Source organism: Notolepis coatsorum (assembly GCF_963971535.1).
Source record: "Notolepis coatsorum genome assembly, chromosome: 17".
Lineage (NCBI taxonomy): Eukaryota > Metazoa > Chordata > Actinopteri > Aulopiformes > Paralepididae > Notolepis > Notolepis coatsorum.
This window is the reverse complement of record NC_140181.1, coordinates 11,324,764-11,340,976: the sequence shown is the minus strand read 5'-3', so window position 1 is coordinate 11,340,976 and position 16,213 is coordinate 11,324,764. Positions and strand designations below refer to the sequence as shown.

The 16,213-nt window shown below is 46.0% G+C and overlaps 1 protein-coding gene across 3 annotated transcripts in view; it reads left to right on the top strand.

Moving 5' to 3' along the window:
* Positions 1-16,213, top strand: part of mical1 (microtubule associated monooxygenase, calponin and LIM domain containing 1) — a 135,160-nt gene that overhangs the window by 50,920 nt on the left and 68,027 nt on the right. For all 3 annotated transcript variants that reach the window (XM_084334061.1, XM_084334060.1, XM_084334059.1), the window contains exon 8: positions 13,620-13,720. In XM_084334061.1, coding sequence (XP_084190187.1) covers positions 13,620-13,720 — 101 coding nt within the window. The remainder of the gene's footprint in view (positions 1-13,619; positions 13,721-16,213) is intronic.

The window sequence follows — 16,213 nt, the reverse complement described above, 5'->3', positions numbered from 1 at the left end:
TCCCAGTATTACAGATATTAAACAAAAAAGTTACCAGGCTACATGCCATCCTCTGTTCCACTGTCATCCAGGTCAGCGCGGCATGCATCACTCCAACACTACTCCTCACAGAGCAGCGCAGAGCGAGGCGTGCCGCCCTGTTCTGAGCTAACTGGAGTTTGTTCAGATCAAGCCTAGAGGCGTTAGACCATATATTAGGACCGTAGTCCAGGCGGGATAAGACCAAAGATTGTAGTACAAGCTCTGCTGTACCATTCGTCAACGGATTTCTACACCTTCTGATCATTGAAGTAAAGTACCACATATGCTAGTTATGAGTTATGCTAGTAAGCCTTTCTGTCAATAACTTTGCCTGTGGTTAATGTCGGATTTCCCTGATGACCATCAATAATGAAAGGTAGAATTCATCTTTCCAAGGTTTATTCAAAAGTGAATCAAGCAATAGTACAAAGGAGAACAAGAATACGTTGCAAGGGAAAAGTACATTGCAATGGGCAGAATATATAATATCCTTGTACATTCTGCAAAGAAAAGAGAATACAAGCTTCCTATATATCGTCACTAAGCCAATGAAATGGTTTCTTCAGAAAATATAATCGGAGGAACAACACTAATACAAGTCTAAATAAGGTTATAGATTTAGAATAGCAGGCTTAACCCTTTCACCGCTGCACTACCAAACGGTTAACCCTTTCACTGCTACAATGCACAGAAGGTTAACCCTTTACTATCACACTACCGACGGTAACCGTCGGTAGTGTGATGGTAAAGGGTTAACCTTCTATGGTGTGGCAGTGAAAGGGTTAAGGGATCTAGAATTACAGCGGAGTTCAACAGTTTTGTAACACAGACTCGTCTCCTGAGAACAGGTGCTGTATGAGCACAAATAGAATTGCCAGCTTTAACACAGTAAATAACCGTACATTGTAGACACTGTTTAAGTCATTTTACAATAGATAGAGTTATAGACGGATAGATAGATGGATAGATAGACAGATACGGTAGATTTGGTAGATTTATAGCTAGATAGATTTATAGATATTCTTACATGATCAAAAAACAGCCAAAGTCTTGACATTAACAAACGGTGTTAACTGAAAGTATGTTTGACAAAAAGGCAGGCTTGCTAGCCAGACATCTCATAAAAATCAATAATGTTTTTTTTATATATATATATTTTTTACATCAAGTGGCAGGTGTCGGCAGATACTGTCAAGTCGTAGCCTCAAGTACAAGTCATTGTTGTGAGTTGAATTGGAAGGGTGGGATGTGCCATACGATGAGATGAGATATTCCTTTATTGATCCCCTTGGGGAAATTCAGGCATCATAGCAGCATGGGGGAAGGGGGGGGGGGGTACAGGTATGGGAAGGGTAATAGTAGAACACATAAATACTGGCAATAAAATGATAGTACAGTAGTTAAAATAGGCAGTGTAAACAATATAATTAACTCTGAATATAAGCATCCGAGCAAGTAGGCAGTGTAATCGAAGGTGCAGATGACAGTTATATTATACATTACAATAAATATGGTTACAATAAACACTAGAATCTAAATGAGGGGGGGGGGGGGGGGGGGGGGGGGGGGGTACGAGCTGGAGCATATGTGTGTAGGTTTTTAGATAACGGGTATTAAGGGTATATCCTATATAAGACAATTAACTAAAATGTGATTTCATTGGATGTGCACTGTCAACTAATGCTTGTATATCTTATCGTGTGTTGTCATGTTTGTTTATGTGTTTGTTTAAAAAAATTATAAAAAAATAAAATACAAAAAAAGAATCTAAATGTATACTATGAGTATAGTAAAGTAAAGTATACTATAAGTGTAAGTGAAGGGATTATGCAAATCCAGGATTAATTGCCTCTCTGCATACCAACCTGCTTAATGTCAGAATACTGTAACTATATGTGTAACACAGCAGTGCAAAACAACTCCTGGTGTTTGATGCACTGATGCCAGAGCACTAGGCGGAAGGTAATGATGACGAGAGCACATCCCACCTGCTCAGCAGCTCGTTGCCTCTACCTGCAGTAGAGACGCTTCAAAACTCCTCATACTTGTTGTTCATACTTCACTGTTCATACTTTTTGCACATTACTGCTCAATTGCACAGCCCTGTAAAATATTCCATCCCACTGTATTTACCTCCTCTTTACTTCCTCTTTACCTCCCCTTTATCTCCTCTTTACCTCCTCTTTACTGTGGATTCACTCGGCCAAACCTTGTCGGCGTGCATCACAGTCACGAAAGGGGCTATCTTTACCTCCCCTTTACATCTGCTTTATCTCCCCTTTACCTCCTCTTTACCTCCCCTTTACCTCCTCTTTACCTCCTCGCACTTCACTGAACACAACCTGCAGGGCATGAAATTAAACCTTAACACACACTCTCTCTCTCTCTCTCTCTCTCTCTCTCTCTCTCTCTCTCTCTCCTCTCTCTGTGTCTCTCTCCTCTCTCTGTGTCTCTCTATCTCTTTCTCTGTCTCTATCTCTCTCTCTCTCTCTCTCTCTCTCTCTCTCTCCTCTCTGTGTCTCTCTCCTCTCTCTGTGTCTCTCTCTCTTTCTCTGTCTCTATCTCTCTCTCTCTCTCTCTCTCTCTCTCTCTCTCTCTCTCTCTGAGTCTCTCTCTCTCTCTCTCTCTCTCTCTCTCTCGGGCTGAGATCAGGAAGGAGCATGAAGGTTTGTCTGTTCTGTTGATTTCCCCTGATGCTGTGCTCTGATGAAATCAACTAATCTACTCCGTCTTGCTTTTGAAGCCGTTTCCTCTTCATTTTAATCTCGATGTTGATTTGCAACACAGTCTCGTCAGAAAAGGTAAATAAAGTACTAATCCACCACAGGAAAAAAGGAACATAATGTACGTTATGTTAAATTATGTTAAAGTGATATATTTAGTTATTGTATAAGTAATATATTTACATTTCGTGTCGGCGAAAGTCCAAAACAAATGACCGGGAGTCAAACTAACAGTGATTGTGGTCGCGGGCGAGTGCTCTGCTCTCACCACTAGACTGAGACAAACACAGCAATACTATGATGATGATGATGATGATGATTTGTTATGGTTAGGATAGAAGGAAATCATTTCCTTTGTATTTTGATCTAAAGAAATTCATTGTTTTTTCTTCCTGGAAAAAAGTACCTAATTCGTCACTTGCATCACTCTGCACTTGAGAGTAAAAAAAAAAAAAAAAAAGTCCAATTAGATTTTTAGTGCCCCACCCCTCCCCGTCTTCATCAAATGTGTAAATGCGCAGGTACTTCACGATATTAATCCCGTGGTCGGACCCACCCACCCCGAAAGGTCTGTTGCATTCGGAAATATATAAATAATGCCTTACGTGCTGTTTCTATGGATGTGTGACCCCCAGTATGATCCCTACGGTTCACTGCCGTTTGGGACGATGCAGGTTTGATAACAACGCTGTGGCAAAAGCGCTTTGGATCAAAGCACTATATAAATGCACCATTTACTCAACAGCTGAAATCATCTGAGCTGCTCAGCAAGGTGATGTTTCTTTGCGATGCAATTGATTGATTGAAAACTTTTAACAGATTGCAGAATGGGTACAATACAGTACGGCTCAATACAAACAATTGTTAAGGGGAGTACTGTTTAACACTTTGAGTGCCACTCACTCAGTGAATGGGAGAACGGATTTCTGACTCCACATTTTACTTATCACTGATGCAGCCGGGGTCTACCAGAGTTCATCCTGGAGCCTCTGAGCCGCGCGGATCATGAGTCCTACTGTATACACGTTAGATCTATACACTTATCGATTTTTTCGAATGGTGATCAGGAATTGGAATATACCATTTGGATACCATCTGATGTCAGGTAATGAATCTATGTTATCAGTGTTAGGATAATCAGACTCGTTTTCACAGAGATATAAGCTTTTTTGTGATATGTGATCTAGCTGTTTTCACTGTAAAAGCCATGAGGAAATGAGAGCAGCTATTATCAGCGCGCGGCTCGAACGTGCACATAATTATACTATCGATCATCTAGCGTTTATTTGAAAACGATTCATAAATAGGCCGACAAATATCAACGTTCTGGAATATTCCAGTAAAAGGCGATTATCATAGAATGGGTTGTTTTTCACCTGAAAACGGGTGCTTTTCAAAATGCTATCAAACGGAAATGAAGCGATAAAAAACCAATCTGCCTTGACAACATTGACTGGAAAATGATTCTTTGATAAGCGACGGGAAGATTAGACACATAAAAACAATTTAAAACATAGATTAGGCGATATTAACGTTAATATTGGCGCCGATGGTGGCATTCAAGGGACTAATACGGAATTAACCTCCGGCGCTCAAAGTGTTAAGAGAAAGAGATCATTAAAAAATATATACATTCGGGGAGCTCCAGTAGCTCACCACGTACCGCGAGTGCTATTTCAGCGCCGTGGACAACCGTGCTCGTCACGGATCTGGGGCTGAGCGAGTTCGAATCCCGGACTGCAGCCGTGCCTTTCCCAGAGTGTCTTCCCCCCCATCTGAACCCTTTCAGCCTGCTTTTGTCGGTCGATCTTGACCAAGTATAAATGCGATAAACGTATAAAAGAGCCAGGGAAATGGCCAAAGTTAAAAAAAAAAAAAAAATATATATATATACATTCGAGGGCGAAGAAACTATACATTGGAGGGGGTTGGGTGGGTGGGTTTTGGACATTTACCGGGGCCAGTTTCGAATTGCAGCTACCCGTAGGTGCTCTTTCAGAGCGGTTTTGAAGGAGGGTAGGGATTCACATTATTTTATGGCTGTGGGTAGGGCGTTCATTGTTGTGGCATAATTGCTAAATGTATTTACCGGTCCCTTGTTTGAGCCGAATCTGGGTTGAACATGATTTGTGGAGCTCCCTCTGGTGTTGTGGTCGTGGAATTCACTGACCTTTGGGAAGTACCTCGACATGTACATGGGTATCCCAGTGGCGTGATTTGTTTCCGTAGCCTCTGTTTGCGAAGACGCTCTCTGATTGGCTAGCCCGCGTACAGCGAAGACCCTCTCTGATTGGTTTAGCTCCGAAGGGCTCTGGGATAGAAATGTCCGCCTTGTACATATATATTCTCTGCTTCGAAGTGGTTATGCTTTGGCCCTCTTTCGAAGTGGGTTATGCTTAGAGTTAGGGTTAGCCCTAACTCTAAGCATAACCCACTTCGAAAGAGTGGCCAAAGCATAACCACTTCGAAGCAGAGAATATATATGTACAAGGCGGAAGAGACCCTTCGGAGCTAAACCAATCAGAGAGGGTCTTTTCTTCTTCGCTGTACGCGGGCTAGCCAATCAGAGAGCGTCTTCGCAAACAGAGGCTATGGAAAAAAATCACGCATCCCAGTGGTGTTGCTGTTAGAGTCTTCAAGGTATTCTTGTTTACCAGAGAGCAGGCACGTTGGAACTTTAAATCGGTAGGGGGTGCGGCCTTTGAGATTTTTTTAATTTTTTTTGCGCAGTGGAGAAAAACAGAATCGGGACACATTTCCTTTAGTCTAGCCTGTACCCCCCAGACATGTTGCTGGCCCCGTCAAAACAGTATCCTATCAGCCTCTCCATGGGCAGGTCGAGGCGTAAAAGAATTGTAAAAACCCCAAAAGAAGTTCTGAGCTTCCAAGTTGTCATCGGCGAACTGTATATTACACGAGAATTGTTCTTTTCCAGTGACATCAGTGGTTCCGTCAGCGCTCAAGCCAAAGAATGGGCTTTTGGATGCTTTGCCTCTAATTTGTCGCTGAATATCATGGGCAAACCGCTGTAAGATTTCGTTTTGGATGTTGTTGGACATCCAGTTGTCTCTCTTTTGGAGCCAATTCTTCAACTCGGGATCAGACTCGGTGCGCACTCTTTCCATCATCAGCTGCCATAACACCCCATCCCTATTTGCATCACCCCTCAGTGGAAGCCCCTGGCGCCCGACGGGGGGTATAGGGGAACAGACTCCGTTAACTCTTCAATGCCTGATGCTGAGGCTGAACCTGTCGTCTCTGTCTCTCTCTGATGTTTATCAGATTTAGTGGGACTGTCACTGGGACCGGCGGGACGTTTCGAAAATAAATCTGATATTTTTCTTTTCTGCGAGTGAGACATTCTGTGCTAGCAAAGTCTGACTACTAGCTAAAATCGACTGACTGCGCAAGCACTGTATCACAGTAGCTCAGTGGTTCGTGGCGAGTGGGAAGGGCGGGAGACGGGAGGTGAATACAATTAGTTGTTTCACCTGTCATTCAATCAGTCTGTGATAGTCTGTCATCACTAGAAAATCTACTCTGCTGCAATCTTGTCGGTTTTACACGTATGATTGTGTACGTACAGTAGTGTAATGAATCAATGAAAACTTTATTTAACAGATTGGAGAATGGCTACAATACAGTACGGCTCAATACACACAATATTAAAATGGTGAAGTGCTTTGAGCAGGATAAACTTATAATATACAGTTACAGTATATAATATGCCTGCCAGAGAGGAGATCCGGTACAAGAATCTTGTTCGTTGGTTGACTTTTTTGATTACATTGGTTGCCATTTTTTGTCACAGGAAAGATTAGCCTCTAGGATGGAACCCAGGTAGGTAATTTCATCTTTCCTTGTGACAATATTGTCACCCACTGTAACAGAGAAGCCGTTGGCCTGGAAGGCTGGAAGGCTCAGCAGTTTCTAGTGTGTTTGAGCGCTGGGGGGGAAGGTGAGAGCCGCGTGATTGTGTCGCAGGGCGTCGCTGAGAACAGCCCCACATTCTCAGCAACATTTTCCCTTTGTCAATAAAGGTTACAAAAACAGAAGTGGTCAACCCTCATCGCACCCTGTTTTAAACATCCTCTAGAACAGTGGTTCCCAAAGTCGGGGTCGCGACCCAAGGTGGGCCGCGAGCAGCCACAGGAGGGCCGCGAGATGATTACATTTTTTTTTTTTTTTTTTGGCCACTGAACTTAGAAGCAGGCCAGGACAGTGTTTCTAGTTGTATTCTAAAATTCTATTCTATTGTATTCTAAAATGTGACTATATGGTTTTATATTAACTTTTTTTTTTTGATCCACTTTTTCTCCCATTTTTTCTATATTTTCTCCCATCCCAATTTCGTATCATCCAATTCAACCCTCCCCTGTCACGAACGCTGTTTCTTGCCTCCCACAAGCCGGCTGCAGTGAGGACTAAGTCATACATAGCACAAGTCCCCTCCGGTACTTGAGGTAACAGCAGTCGCATCTTTTCACCTGCGCAGCTCGACCTCTCAGTGTCGAGGAGTAACGCGTGGGAGGCTCACGCTGCCCCCGACACTTCCTGATTCTACTGCGCAGGCGCACCAACCGACTTGTAGGAGTCGCTTGTTCACAACGTTCGATCCCCACCCTTCAGTTTTTCCCTCCCCGTAATACGGCCAATGTGTATTACTGCGGACGACCAGCCAAACTGAAAAACAATGTGGAGAGCTGGATTCGAACACGCGAATCCTAGCGTCTCCACACTGGTGGCGAGTGCCTTAGACCACTACACCACCTAGCCGCCCCTGGTTTTATATTAACTTAATAAATAAACAAAAACGAAAAATCTACTTATTTCAACGAACATTTCAAACTAAATAACAGATTATGCACATAAAACGCTGAAAACAACCGAAGCAACAATAGTATTTTAATGAGGCTATTATTATTATCATTATTATTTTGCAACAAGTTAGCCCTCTCATAAATAGCACATATAAATGAATAACTAACTTGAACTAACTTAATAGGATTGAAGTGATATTTGGCATAAAAAATCGGTCACCTGGCAAAAAAAAAGTAAAAAAAAAGCCTGACGATGTGCATTGGGACGCCTTATTTTCTGGGTCCCGGCCTGAAAAGTTTGGGAACCCCTGCTCTAGAAGTCCCTCTCTGCTCTGTCTCGCCTACATCACACACACGCACGCACACAAACGCACACGCACACAAACACACACGCACACACACACACTAAGCAGAATCAGACAAGTAGTGTGTGGGGGTGTTATGTACATTTTAACCTCTTTTTAGCCCGAACGGTCCACCGGCAGACCGCAGATGACATCACGTCATAAATCAATCTCTCCAGACTGTATGACATAATGTTGTGTTTTAGGCGGCTGGGTGGCGTAGCGGAGATTGCGCTCGTCACCAATGCAAGAGACTCCGGTCTCGACTCCCCGAGTCAGCGTTGCCTGCGGCTTGGGCCAGTCGTCATACTATCTCAATTGGCAGAGGTAGCGGGTGGAAAGTCGATGGGTGGGGATTGGATGTTGTGGACAGCGACTCCTACAGGTCGGTTGGGTGACACCTGTACAGCAGAGACAGGAAGTATCGGGGGCAGCGTGAGCCTCCCACGCGTCACTCCTCGCCACTGAGAGTCTGCGCTGTCTGGTGAAAAGATGCGACAGGCTGCCTCCTCGTGTACCGGAGGGGACACGTGATGCAAGCCTTCTATCCTCACTACAGCCGACCAGTGGGAGGCATAGTCTAGCAACGTTCAAGACAGGGGAGGGGAGAATTGGCGATAGGAAATTGGGATGGGAGAAAAATAGAAAAATAAGGAGAAAAAAGTGGATATAAAAAAAAACATAATGTTGTGTTTTTTTTTCAAATGTAGCCAAGAGTCCTTAGACCTTAATCCTGTCAAAACAGCAGCCATAGTGTATATTTTCAACAATACGTTTGTTTACCTATAGTCTAAAGTGTTATTAGTGAGATTTTACTAGTTTATGGAATGTCTCCTCCTACTCTCTCTCCTACTCTCTCTGCTGACTCATCCTACTCTCTCTGCTGACTCCTCCTACTCTCTCTGCTGACTCCTCCTACTCTCTCTGCTGACTCCTCCTACTCTCTCTGCTGCTCCTCCTACTCTCTCTGCTGACTCCTCCTACTCTCTCTGCTGACTCCTCCTACTCTCTCTGCTGACTCCTCCTACTCTCTCTGCTGACTCCTCCTACTCTCTCTGCTGCTCCTCCTACTCTCTCTGCTGACTCCTCCTACTCTCTCTGCTGCTCCTCCTACTCTCTCCGATACTCCTCCTACTCTCTCTGCTACTCCTCCTACTCTCTCTGCTGCTCCTCCTACTCTCTCTGCTGACTCCTCCTACTCTCTCTGCTGACTCCTCCTACTCTCTCTGCTGCTCCTCCTACTCTCTCTGCTCCTCCTCCTACTCTCTCTGCTACTCCTCCTACTCTCTCTGCTGACTCCTCCTACTCTCTCTGCTACTCCTCCTACTCTCTCTGCTGACTCCTCCTACTCTCTCTGCTGACTCCTCCTACTCTCTCTGCTGCTCCTCCTACTCTCTCTGCTCCTCCTCCTCCTACTCTCTGCTGACACCTCCTACTCTCTCTGCTGACTCCTCCTACTCTCTCTGATACTCCTCCTACTCTCTCTGCTGACACCTCCTACTCTCTCTGCTGACTCCTCCTACTCTCTCTGCTGACTCCTCCTACTCTCTCTGCTGACTCCTCCTACTCTCTCTGCTGACTCCTCCTACTCTCTCTGCTGACTCCTCCTACTCTCTCTGATACTCCTCCTACTCTCTGCTGACTCCTCCTACTCTCTCTGCTGACTCCTCCTACTCTCTCTGCTGCTCCTCCTACTCTCTCTGCTGACTCCTCCTACTCTCTCTGCTACTCCTCCTACTCTCTCTGCTCCTCCTACTCTCTCTGCTGCTCCTCCTACTCTCTCTGCTGCTCCTCCTACTCTCTCTGCTGACTCCTCCTACTCTCTCTGCTACTCCTCCTACTCTCTCTGCTGCTCCTCCTACTCTCTCTGCTGACTCCTCCTACTCTCTCTGCTGACACCTCCTACTCTCTGCTACTCCTCCTACTCTCTCTGCTACTCCTCCTACTCTCTCTGCTGACTCCTCCTACTCTCTCTGCTCCTCCTCCTACTCTCTGCTACTCCTCCTACTCTCTCTGCTACTCCTCCTACTCTCTCTGCTACTCCTCCTACTCTCTCTGCTGACTCCTCCTACTCTCTCTGCTACTCCTCCTACTCTCTCTGATACTCCTCCTACTCTCTGCTACTCCTCCTACTCTTTCTGATACTCCTCCTACTCTCTCTGCTGACTCCTCCTACTCTCTCTGCTACTCCTCCTACTCTCTCTGCTGACTCCTCCTACTCTCTCTGCTCCTCCTACTCTCTCTGCTCCTCCTCCTACTCTCTGCTGACTCCTCCTACTCTCTCTGCTGACTCCTCCTACTCTCTCTGCTGACTCCTCCTACTCTCTCTGCTACTCCTCCTACTCTCTCTGCTCCTCCTCCTACTCTCTCTGCTGACTCCTCCTACTCTCTCTGCTGCTCCTCCTACTCTCTCTGATACTCCTCCTACTCTCTCTGCTACTCCTCCTACTCTCTCTGCTGCTCCTCCTACTCTCTCTGCTGACTCCTCCTACTCTCTCTGCTGACTCCTCCTACTCTCTCTGCTACTCCTCCTACTCTCTCTGCTGCTCCTCCTACTCTCTCTGATACTCCTCCTACTCTCTCTGCTGCTCCTCCTACTCTCTCTGCTGACTCCTCCTACTCTCTCTGCTGCTCCTCCTACTCTCTCTGATACTCCTCCTACTCTCTGCTGCTCCTCCTACTCTCTCTGCTGACTCCTCCTACTCTCTCTGCTGACTCCTCCTACTCTCTCTGCTGCTCCTCCTACTCTCTCTGATACTCCTCCTACTCTCTCTGCTGACTCCTCCTACTCTCTCTGCTGACTCCTCCTACTCTCTGCTGCTCCTCCTACTCTCTCTGCTGACTCCTCCTACTCTCTCTGATACTCCTCCTACTCTCTGCTGACTCCTCCTACTCTCTGCTGACTCCTCCTACTCTGATACTCCTACTACTCTCTGCTACACCTCCTACTCTCTCTGCTGACTCCTCCTACTCTCTCTGCTACTCCTCCTACTCTCTCTGCTGACTCCTCCTACTCTCTCTGCTGACACCTCCTACTCTCTCTGCTGACTCCTCCTACTATCTCTGCTGACTCCTCCTACTCTCTCTGCTACTCTTCCTACTCTCTCTGTTACTCCTCCTACTCTCTCTGCTGCTCCTCCTACTCTCTCTGCTGACTCCTCCTACTCTCTGATACTCCTCCTACTCTCTCTGCTCCTCCTACTCTCTCTGCTGCTCCTCCTACTCTCTCTGCTGACTCCTCCTACTCTCTCTGCTGCTCCTCCTACTCTCTCTGCTGCTCCTCCTACTCTCTCTGCTGACTCCTCCTACTCTCTCTGCTGACTCCTCCTACTCTCTCTGCTACTCCTCCTACTCTCTCTGCTGACTCCTCCTACTCTCTCTGCTGACTCCTCCTACTCTCTCTGCTGACTCCTCCTACTTTCTCTGCTGACTCCTCCTACTCTCTCTGCTGACACCTCCTACTCTCTCTGCTCCTCCTACTCTCTCTGCTGACTCCTCCTACTCTCTCTGCTACTCCTCCTACTCTATCTGCTGACTCCTCCTACTCTCTCTGCTGACTCCTCCTACTCTCTCTGATACTCCTCCTACTCTCTCTGCTGACTCCTCCTACTCTCTCTGCTCCTCCTACTCTCTCTGCTGACTCCTCCTACTCTCTCTGCTACTCCTCCTACTCTCTCTGCTGACTCCTCCTACTATCTCTGCTGCTCCTCCTACTCTCTCTGCTGACACCTCCTACTCTCTCTGCTGACTCCTCCTACTCTCTCTGCTGCTCCTCCTACTCTCTCTGCTCCTCCTCCTACTCTCTCTGCTGCTCCTCCTACTCTCTCTGCTGACACCTCCTACTCTCTCTGCTGACTCCTCCTACTCTCTCTGCTGCTCCTCCTACTCTCTCTGATACTCCTCCTACTCTCTCTGCTACTCCTCCTACTCTCTCTGCTCCTCCTCCTACTCTCTCTGCTGACTCCTCCTACTCTCTCTGCTCCTCCTACTCTCTCTGCTGCTCCTCCTACTCTCTCTGCTGACTCCTCCTACTCTCTCTGCTGACTCCTCCTACTCTCTCTGCTGACTCCTCCTACTCTCTCTGCTGACTCCTCCTACTCTCTCTGCTGACTCCTCCTACTCTCTCTGCTGACTCCTCCTACTCTCTCTGCTGACTCCTCCTACTCTCTCTGCTACTCCTCCTACTCTCTCTGATACTCCTCCTACTCTCTCTGCTGCTCCTCCTACTCTCTCTGCTGCTCCTCCTACTCTCTGCTGACTCCTCCTACTCTCTCTGCTGACACCTCCTACTCTCTCTGCTACTCCTCCTACTCTCTCTGCTCCTCCTACTCTCTCTGCTGACTCCTCCTACTCTCTCTGCTGACTCCTCCTACTCTCTGCTGACACCTCCTACTCTCTCTGCTGACTCCTCCTACTCTCTCTGCTGACTCCTCCTACTCTCTCTGCTGACACCTCCTACTCTCTCTGCTGACTCCTCCTACTCTCTCTGCTGACTCCTCCTACTCTCTCTGCTGACTCCTCCTACTCTCTCTGCTGACTCCTCCTACTATCTCTGCTGACTCCTCCTACTCTCTCTGCTGACTCCTCCTACTCTCTCTGATACTCCTCCTACTCTCTCTGCTGACTCCTCCTACTCTCTCTGCTGACTCCTCCTACTCTCTCTGCTGACTCCTCCTACTCTCTCTGCTGACTCCTCCTACTATCTCTGCTGACTCCTCCTACTCTCTCTGCTGACTCCTACTCTCTCTGCTGACTCCTCCTACTCTCTCTGATACTCCTCCTACTCTCTCTGCTGACTCCTCCTACTCTCTCTGCTGACTCCTCCTACTCTCTCTGCTGCTCCTCCTACTCTCTCTGATACTCCTCCTACTCTCTCTGCTGACTCCTCCTACTCTCTTCTGACACCTCCTACTCTCTCTGATACTCCTACTCTCTCTGCTGACTCCTCCTACTCTCTTCTGACACCTCCTACTCTCTCTGATACTCCTACTCTCTCTGCTGACTCCTCCTACTCTCTCTGCTGACTCCTCCTACTCTCTCTGCTGACACCTCCTACTCTCTTGTAAGATAAGATATTTATTGATCCCTTGGGGAAATATCGGGCATCGTAGCAGCATGGGTGAGGGGGGAGGGAAGGTACAGGTATGAGCAGGGTAATAGTAAAAATACATAAATATAGGCCATAACATTTTATCTGAATATAAAGATACGAGAAAAATAAACAGTGTAAACAATATAATTACACAATATACAATTGGCAGTGTTAGCGGGTGGGAAGCCGGTGGGGGTATGTGTCCTGGTCGTTGTAAACTGAGACTCCTGCTGGTCGGTCAGGGAGGGGATCTGGGGGAAATAGCGTGAACCTCTGCACGTGTTACGTTCCCCCAGTGAAACTCCTCGCTGTCGGGTGAAAAGAAGCGGCTGGCGACTCCACATGTATCGGAGGAGGCATGTGGTAGTTCTACACCCTCCCCAGGCCGACAGTGGGGCAATGCGCGCAACGACCAGGAAGGGAATTGGCATAACGACTAAATTGGGATGGGTGAAAAATACAGAAAGCACAAAAATAAATAGAATAAAACAATTTGAGAAACAAATTGTAAAGCACTTTGGATAAAAGCTCTATATAAATGCACCATTTACCTTTTATTTACCATTTCTCTGATCTCCATCTCTCTCTCTCTCTCTCTCTCTCTCATCTTCCGCTCCAGGTATCGACCTGGAGAACATCGTCTACTATAAAGACGACACCCACTACTTCGTCATGACGGCCAAGAAGAAGAGTCTCCTGAAGACCGGGGTCATTAAGCAGGTGAAGGTCATTAAGCAGGTCATTAAGCAGGTGAAGGTCATTAAGCAGGTGCAGGTCATTAACACATTGGTCGCCAAAAACGACTTACGCCGTTTTCGCCCGCCATGCGTTGAACGCCAACAACGGCGTAAATAATTTTGATCAATATTTCATTTTTTCGCCATGGCATTCATAATTCATCCAGCCTCCCTCCGGACTGCAGCGGCACCCTGTATGAGATTGCAACGCCTCAATACCGCCGCCTGGTGGATGGTCGGGCGAGTTACACTCTCGCCAAAACCGGAAGTGGCGATCGGTGCGTCGAGAAAATCCCTCCGGCAGTCATATCTTGTTACGTGGATCCAGACAAACACTATAGTACATTTGGATCGCTTTCGAAACGCAATAATCGATATGATTTCGGCGTTTATTGCGCCATACAAACCGGAAATGGATCTAGGAGATCGGCGTCAAATAATTGGGATATTTTTCCTCCAGTCTCATCGGCGAACGGTAAGAGGACACTAACGTTATTTTCAGCCCGATTGTTTATTCATTTCACTGCAAACCATCTGCTCAACATATCAACCCATACTAAATAAAGCCGTTACTGATGATCAAGGAATTATAAATGACCCCCCCCCCCTTTCCTTCACGCATGATGAAGCATAATGTATACCGATCATATACATTTGAATTTTTTAATATAGCGTGTATAGGAAAGAAACGCCAATCGATAATCTATCATATGCGTCAGGGCCTATAACACTCGTTTTTGGAATTACAGCAGAAAAGCTTAAAACATACTTATATTCTAGACTGTATTAACACAACAATGTATGAATGAAAAAATATAACGTTCCCACATCCGGAACGATAGATAATCGATGTTGAATGGGCCATAGTAATGTCGATATAGCAATACAATTTAAAAAGTTATAGCCCTGCAAAGAAGGTAAACATCTCCATAGACTTACAGTGCTGGCAGAGAATGGTATAAGATGATCAAAGTCTGTGGCAGTTAATGTGTTAAGGTGAGTGTGTGCACGTGGATGTAGAATGGATGGGATAGTGTTTTACTGACACTTACCAGCTGCAGCTCTGACGGACGGCACAGTAGAAACAGTCGAGACGGGATGGAGAGGAAGAGGTCTGCAATTACCGCAGTCTGCAGAACCGCGGTCCGTCGTGTAACATCATCCGGGGTCGTAAATAATGGTCCCTCGATCACCCGTCTCCTCTTCTGCGCCTGTGGAGCTTACCGAGCAGAAAATAGACTATCGATGCTCTGACGCCAACACTGGTGTTGGATACCGGTGACCTAATGTCGCTGTGATCTGACGACATTTACATTTTTTACACGATACTTTATTTTTATTTTTCAAAGTTATAACAGTCATGTATGACACACAAACCGCCTCTTTTAACTAAAATAAAAGACAAAAAGTCAGTGCATAGAGTGAGACACTACTATTTGGAATTTACTTAAAGATTAACCTCACTACAGAAGGTTAACCCTTTCACTACCACACTACAGAAGGTTAACCCTTCCACTACCACACAACAGAAGGTTAACCCTTTCACTACCACACTACAGAAGGTTAACCCTTTCGCCACCACACTACAGAAGGTTAACCCTTTCACCACCACATTACAGAAGGTTAACCCTTTCGCCGCCACACTACAGAAGGTTAACCCTTTCACCATCACATTACAGAAGGTTAACCCTTTCATCACCACACTACAGAAGGTTAACCCTTCCACTACCACACTACAGAAGGTTAACCCTTTCACTACCACACTACAGAAGGTTAACCCTTTCACTATCACACTACAGAAGGTTAACCCTTTCGCCGCCACACTACAGAAGGTTAACCCTTTCACTACCACACTACAGAAGGTTAACCCTTTCACCACCACATTACAGAAGGTTAACCCTTTCATCACCACACTACAGAAGGTTAACCCTTCCATAGGCCTGCCACGATAACAAATTTTGCTGGGCGATTAATTGCCCCCGAAAATATCGCGATAAGCGATATTATTGCGACCGGTTAAAAAAAAAAATTGAGAAATTTATTTCCCAAAACTTTTATTTTGAAGCCCACCGCTCCGTCTTTTCCGGTTTAAGACTTTTATTTTGAAGCCCACCGACCGGACCGGAAGTATTGTTGCGATTATCCTAGCCGACAACTTGTCTCGTCTGGTTGTGTTTTTTAGTTTTAACGTTAGCTACTAACGTTAGATGCAGCTACTACAGGCAATCAACGATGAGGAGGACGCGTCAAAGCCGTATATAATAGAATAGCTGTGGTGCGTAGGCACTGCAGCACGACTCGAAAACGACCCGTTATAATAAATTAATTCATGTTTAACTTGTCCCCGTCTCCAGTGCTTTGACTAGCCCCACCCGTTCATTGTAAACAATGATGCATGTAATTGTATTAACGTTATTCTGTGTTATTCTAACGTTACACTACAAATAACGCTACTTGGTTAAAAGGAGCAACACTA